Genomic DNA, 8,228 nt, shown 5'->3' with positions numbered 1-8,228 from the left:
TCAACGAGTCCAGTCCCAACATTGCTAATGGATGTGTATTGGATTTGAACATCGTTATTGAAGTTCGAACTCGAGATGCTATTGAATGCGTTATAATGGCCATGACTTCATAGTGAAACATTTCCTGTGGTTGTTTATTGAATCTGTCGTCCTAATAGTGTGTATCTACACTAAGGGATTTGATTTACAGACACGTGATAGTGCATGTGACAGTCTCCTCTGGTTTCGTCAGCAGGTAAATTTTCAACATCAAGGTGTGCTAATGTTGTACAATATTGTGCCAATATAAAAACTTAACTAATTCAAATATGATAAAATGTCCACAATATTTGTAAACTATGAACTGTAAACCAACCAATTTTCGAGGGCACTTAATTATAACTACGCGTTTTTACGCATAACGACTATTTTACGGGGCGACTTATTTTCGCGATCTGGACTCATACGTATAGGCTTGAAACACTTAAAGGGCATTAAGTGTTATTTGGTTCTACTTTGCCTGTCAGAACATTTTCGCAGTAATAAATTTTCGCGATGTTTTTTTCAGTCGTAAAATTCGCGAAATTTTATCGCGCGCGAAAAATAAGTTGGTTTAGAGTAAATATAATATTCATTAACACATTTTGATGTATAGATATTCATCACAAATGGGAAAAATGATGTTCTCTTGATTTCTAACAGGCTACTGACAAGTATATTGTAGGTCAAAATTCACATTCTACTGTGATGACCTGATTTCATCTTAGTACATATACTAACATATACCATACATATACTTCTATAATCTGGTTGACATGATTTGTTATTACATAGCTGTTTGTTTGCGATTGGGAAATACTTGTTTGCTATTGTGTCGTTGTCAACAAAGCATTTAAGTTAGAACATATTGAACCGTTTACCGTCAATATCCAGAGATCCCGCTTATATTTCATTTTGTCTGTGTCAGTGCAATTCCCCGTAATTAAAGGCACACTACCTTTCCAAAACGGCATTTAAATTTTTTTCTAATGGGAATGTAAAACGAAATAATTAAATGATTTTTCTAGAGTCGCAAAAGTTATTAACTCTCCGGTTATACCACACATATCATCACCTTTTGAACAATTTAATCAAAATAATTTAAATGTTAATTTTCATAACGCGGGTCGCCTTATAAAACTGTATTTCCCGCCTAATTACTGCGTGTTAGTCACTGCGTCAGAAGGCAAAACAGCGAAATTAATCTTCACTGTTATAGATCACGCAGGAAATCTAGTATTTGTGCTGTAACATCATCTCAGGCCAACGATGTCAGTTTTCTTATGACATCATTGTTTAAAAAACAAACTATTCATAAAAAGGTAGTGGGCCTTTAAAAATAACGTATTGATGTCTGCTTATATTCCAATGACATTCAGGGTTTTAGTGTTTTAGAATAATTGATATTTGTTTTTAAAATTATTTGATTCCGTCATTTACATTACCTAATGGTTGATGAGGTGCAATTCTTGGATGTTTTCATGATTCTGAGAGTAATAGGTTTAATAGATTCCATGTATTGAGTCAATATTTACATTTGACCGTTCGATTTTGTGTGTCTGTGAATACAGATTATTTATAAAACACTTGAACGTGAGACAGTTCTGTTCTGTACACAACTGCACTAAAGTAGGCCAATCTGTCTTAATTACTAAATTATATAAGATGTGACTATGTCCTGTACGCCTGCCACGGATTTCAATTAGAGTTTGGAGTAACATTTTTATCCTACCGAATATCTGAGATATTCTGGAAGTTTCTGTTAAAATTTCGTACAAATTCATAGATATATTTTTCATTAAGCGCATTTTAAAACACCACTTTTTGTTTGACAGATGACATTCAATATAGATGACGTTTAATATTACAAATTGAATGCAAGACAGAGCTTTGTTTTATATTGTAGTAGAAATAGAATTAGCGCGTTCAGATGCTTCAAGCAGTGATGGTTTTCAACGTATTTGCATTATATATACAATGTATTATTACATCAAAATATGTGTAAACATATTGAAATCATAATAACATACGAAAAAAAATTACCTTAATTTTGCCTGTCATTTAATTAAAACTTAGCTTGTTATTCAAGTTAAACACTAAAATTTTGTCAATAAAAGATGAAAAATTTCCATCGACATGTCTTTAAAGTTAATTGAAACTTCAATAGAAACACACCTGGTTTCGTTTTGAGATCGGTTTTGGAGATTATAAGATAATATTAAATCTTAATATTAAATGAGAATTCTTACTAAAAGGTTCCATATGATGAAAGGCACCTACAGGAGATGTGTTTATTTAACTTAAAGTTCAAGCAAAATATTTATTGAAAAAAATTCTCATTTGTGAATTAGTGAAATACTTTTGTTCAATCTAATTAAAATGCTGTTACAAACATAAACGAAAATTGAGCTTGCCATAATGAACCGTCTATATAGGTATACACGTACTTGCTTTGGTAATAGTTAACTGATTGTGTAATTCAACCATTTTCGTAACTTCATCCACGTGACCAAACTTTAACTATGACCAAATGAAATCAACGTTGTTATGATACTACAAAAATAACTCTCCATAACAGAGTTTTGTCACACATTTTGTGGTACAACAAGGATTTTAGAATTGCAATCAGACCAGAGATTTCTTGTGGTACTTGGTGGTCAGATAGACCATTGTAGGGACACAATATGGCTCCTTGAATGCTATTTAGGTGTCAATTAACAACCATTAAGCCCTAAATAAACAGCAATCATTTATGTTTATCTACACTTACGATGACGTCTCGGGTGGATTGGCTTTCTATACACGTAGTTGACAGTCGTCTCGGTACCACAACTTCCACACATTTATTGGCTTTATTGATTACATTATAGCTTATAAATATATTATAGTTTAAATTCTTGTCATTATCGCTGAAACGCTATATATCCTGTGTGTTGTTGATTCAAATGTTAAGACTTCCTTTCGAAGTCGTACTCTGTTGATTGCTATATATTAAAGTTTTATAGATTTTCTAAAGTTTAAATGTTAAGATACATCAAACTACGTGTTTTATTTAAGGATTTAGACCCTGTTTAAACTAGTAATGGTTTGTATGCCTATACATGTATATCGCTTTTTAGGTATACATGTACTTGAACAAAATTATTTATTAAGTTGATAAAAAGTGTGCATGCATCAGTTCTAACATTAGGTATTTCTGTTGAGTCGTAAATTGTTGTGTTGTTTGCAATTTTGGGAAAATACACAATAAATGTACATTTCAATATAGCAAGCCCACAGGGTTCGGTACACATTTAATTATGTGACCAAATAACCAACACTATCATGTTTACTAGTATCTATGGCATGTACAAGGAGCGCCTGTTTGACCGGATTCGACTTTACAAAGGTATACACATCGAGTCCTTGTTGAAACTGTTGTTGAAGTATTTTTTAATCACTAGATATGTTTTGTGTTCTTTCAACAAATTGATTCCTGCCCCTTTTGCTGATGACTGTTAATAAATGTGAAAAAAATAATGGATTAAAAGTATATCTATTTAAGACATTATTTCAGATATCGCTAATATAAAAGTGAAATAATTCATTCTTATTTCTTTATAAAGGTCACTATTGAAATTAAACGTGTCAAATATATCAGTCGGAATTGTTATGTAATTGGTAATGACATAGATTTGATAATGAGTGACACTTTTTTACAGTATGCTCAAAAAATGACGCCCACTGCATGTGTGCATTGCTTTGCTAAAGCATTTTATTATCCATTTGGTTTAAAGCTATATTCTTTTCATGAGCATCATCACCATCATCATAATAATCATCATCATCATTATCATCATCACATCATCATCACCATCATCATCATCATCATCATCATCATATCATCATCATCACATCATCATCATCATCATCATCATCATCATCATCATCTCATCATTATCATATCATCATCATCATCATCATATCATCATCATCATCATCATCATCCATCATCATCATCATCATCATCATATCATCATCATCATATCATCATCATCATCATCATATCATCATCATCATCATCATCATCATCATCATCATCTAAGATTTATCATCCAAACTTAATTGAAGCCATAAATCCATAAAATCATAATAACTATGTATGATGATGAGGATTATGAAAACGATATCTATGACATCTTCTACCTAAAATGAAGTGAATCATACTTGTGTAATTGTTGACACGCTAAATTTATCACCTGACAATGACACCAGAAGGATGTTGAACTGACTTGGACAAAAGGACGCTTATTCTGCCGCTGAACCTGGTCTTAATGCCCTTATGCAGTATCAGATGTCGCTGTTTAAATTGTCTTAAAAATATGTTTGCCTTCATTTAATTACTTTCGATTTAGTTTTTTCCATGTTCGAGTTACCAAGTCGGTATTCATTTAAATGATTACATTGCTCCGAGATATTGTCACGGTTCATAATACAATGAGAGTGATTAAATTATTTACAAATGATTAATATCTGTTCAAATACAACAAGTGATTTAATGAATTATTTTGTAAAGATTTTATTGTTTAAACAAAATGCTCGCATAAAATGTTATGAGTAGAGAGACGAGAGAGAGAGAGTAGGAGATTGTAGGACTCTAGGACGACTTAGATGTAGGCCTCTAGTACGAATTGATCTAGGACGAAGTACGAATTGTAGGACTCTGATGTAGGACTCTAGGACTAGGACGAATTGATGTAGGGCTCTAGGACGAATTGGTGTAGGCCTCTAGTACGAATTGATTGAAGGACTCTAGACGAATTAATGTAGGACTCTAGACGAATTGATGTAGGACTCTAGGAACGAATTTGGTGTAGGCCTAGTACAACTTACGAATTGATGTAGGCCTCAAGGCTCTAGGACGACTACATCAATGTAGGCCTCTAGTACGAAACTGATGTATCGTCGAATTCGTCCTCATATATGTAATTAGGAGGCCTCTAGGACGACGATTGATGTAGGGCATCTAGGAACGAATTGGTGTAGGCACTAGGACGAACAACTGATGTAGGGCCTCGAATCATGTAGACGATTGGTGTACCTCTTCATCAATTAGGCCTCTAGTATGTAAGGGCTCTCTAGGACGATTGGTGTAGGCCCTCTATAGTACGAAACTGAATGTAGGGCTCTAATAGGCCTCTCTAGTCATCACGGTATCATCATCTCATCATGATCTATAGTACGAATATGTAGGGGCTCTAGGAACCATGTAGGCCTCTATACGAATTGATCAAGATCATTGATGTAGGCCTCATAGTATCGATGAAGGACTCATCATTGTAGGCCTCTAGTACGAACATGTAGGGCTCTAGGACGAATTGGTCATCATCTATCATCATCATGGGCTCTAGACGAATCAGGCCTCTATCATCAATTGATGAAGGATCTCTAGACATTTGATGTAGGCCTCTAGTACAATCATGAAATACATCATTGATCATAACATCAACTTATGTAGGGCTCTAGGATCGAATTCATGTATCTAGTACGAATTGATGACCATCTAGGACGAATGATGTAGGCCTCTAGTACGAATTGGAAGGACTCTAGGACTTGATGTAGGATCACGAATGATGTAGGGCTCTAGGACGAATTGACATAGTTCTAGGAACTGATCTATACTAGTACGAAATTGATCAGGACTCTCAATTGATGTAGGCCTCTAGTACGAATCATGAAGGATCATTCATAGTACGAACTGATGTAGGGCTCTATCATTGGTCTAGACGAATTGATTAGGCCTCTAGTACATGATGAAGGACTCATCGAATTGATGTAGGCCATCGTCTATCATTGATGAAGACTCATAGGATTGGGGCTCTATCGAATTGATGTAGGCCTCTAGTACGAATTGATCATCGGACTCTAGGACGAATTCATGTCAGGCCTCTAAGTACGATTAGGACGAATTGATGTGTAGGGCTCTAGGACGAATTGATTAAGGCCTCTATACGAACTACTGTAGGACATAGGACGATGGTAGGCTCGTTGAGAAGGACTCGAATTGATTGACTCTAGGACAATGTGTAGGCCTGTAGTAAGGACGAATGTAGGACTCATCATCGATTGATGTAGGCCTCTAGTACAAACTGATGTAGGGACTCTAGGATTGTAGGCCTCTATACGAATTGATGTAGGGGCTCTAGGACGAATTGATGTATCAATTGAAGGACTCATCATCTATATCATCATCTCAGTCGAATTGATGTAGGCCTCTATACGAATTGATGTAGGGGCTCATAGGACATCGAATTGTAATGTGTATCCTCTAGTTACATGATGTAGGGCTCTAGGACGAATTGGTTAGTAACGAATCAGGGCTCTAGACGAATCCTCTAGATACTGATCACACGAATTGTCAGGCCATCAGTACGAAAATGTAGGGCCACGAATTGATTGATACGAATCATCAAGGATTCATAAATTGATGTAGGCCATCTAGTACAATTGATCAGGAATCTGATCGTTCATCAGGCCTCTATCGATGATCATCAATTGGTGTAGGCCTCTATCATCATCTAGGATTGTGTAGGCCTCTAGTACGAATTGATCTAGGACGATTGTAGGCCTCTAGTACGAATTGATCAATATCAATAGGACAATTTGTAGGCCATCGATATCGATGTAGGGCATCATGTGTAGGCCTCAGTACGAATTGATCATCTAGGACGAATTGATGTAGGCCTCTAGTACGATTGATGAAGGACTCTAACGAATTAAGTACATGTAGGGCTATAGGACGAATTGGTGTTATCTAGTAGAAAATTGGTGTAGGCCTCTAGTACGAATTGATGGGACTCTAGGACGAATTGATGTATCTAGTACGAATTGATGAAGGACTCTAGGACGAATTGATGTCTTAGTACTAATCATGTAGGGCAATTGAAATAGTATGTACGAATGATGAATCTAGGACGAATTGATGTAGGCCTCTAGTACGAATTGAAGGACTCTTAGGACGAAATTGATGTAGGCCTCTAGTACAATTGATGTAGGGACTCTAGGACGAATTGATGTAGGCCTCTAGTACGAACTGATTGTAGGGCTCTAGGACGAATCAATAGTACGAACTGATGTAGGGTCTCTAGGACGAATTGTAGGCCTCTAGTACGAATTGACAAATAGTACGAATTGATGATAGGTCCTCTAGGATTGATTAGAATCTAGTACGAAACTGATGTAGGACTCTAGGACGAATTGGTGTTCTAGTCGACTTTATGTAATTACTCTAGGACGAATTGATTAGGCCTCTAGTACGAATTGATGAAGGACATTTTGTAGGCCTTCCAGATGAATTGATGTAGGCAGTACGAACAATGTAGGGATCTCAGACGAATTGATTAGGCCTCTAGTACGAACTGATGTAGGGCACTAGATTATTTGGTGTAGCCCTCTAACGAATTGATGTAGGCCTCTATACAATTGATTGAAGGGACTCTAACGAATTGATGTAGGCCTCTAATGATTAGTCTAGGACGAATTGTTCCTAGTACGAATTCATGTAGTGGCTTAAATTGATGTAGGCTCTAGTACAATTGATGAAGGACTCTAACGAATTGATGTAGGCCTCTAGTACGAATTGATGAAGGACTCTAGGACGAATTGATGTAGGCCTCTAGTACACGATCTGTTGTAGGGCCTCTAGGAGAATTGGTTGTAGCCTATAGTACGAACTGTAGTAGGGCTAACTAGGACGAAATTGGTGTAGGACTCTAGTACGAATTGATGAAGGACTCTAGGCCACGAATTAATTGTAAGGCATCTAGTACGATATTGATGTACGGACTCTAGGGAGAATGGTGTAGGCCTCTAGTACGATGATGTAGGGCTCTTGGACGATTTTGGTGTAGGCCTCTAGTACGAATTGATGAAGACTCTTAGGACGGGAATTGATGTAGGCTTTCTAGTACGAATTGATGAAGGATCTAGGAACGAATTTGATGTGGACTCATAGTACGAACTGATGTAAGTAGTGCACTCTAGGACGAATTGATTGTAGGCCTATATTACACTCGGACATTGATGTTAGGGCCTTAGGACGGAATCTGGTTGTAGGCCTGTCTAGTACGAAATTGGATGATGGACCTTAGGACGATTACTTGAATGTAGGCCTCTAGTACGTGAATTGTTTGAAGGGTCTCTAGGACGAATTGATGTAGGCCTCTATCAGT

General features: G+C 36.4%; 1 protein-coding gene across 1 annotated transcript in view; it reads left to right on the top strand.

The window, feature by feature from the left end:
• Positions 1–8,228, top strand: part of LOC138324086 (transient receptor potential cation channel subfamily A member 1-like) — a 44,293-nt gene continuing 36,065 nt past the window's right edge. The window contains exon 1 of the mRNA XM_069269132.1: positions 1–235. Within this exon, the coding sequence (XP_069125233.1) occupies positions 86–235 (150 nt within the window). The 5' untranslated portion in view covers positions 1–85. The remainder of the gene's footprint in view (positions 236–8,228) is intronic.

Source organism: Argopecten irradians, chromosome 5, assembly GCF_041381155.1.
Source record: "Argopecten irradians isolate NY chromosome 5, Ai_NY, whole genome shotgun sequence".
NCBI lineage: Eukaryota > Metazoa > Mollusca > Bivalvia > Pectinida > Pectinidae > Argopecten > Argopecten irradians.
Note: the sequence above shows the minus strand (reverse complement) of the source record. Positions and strands in the feature narration are given on the sequence as shown.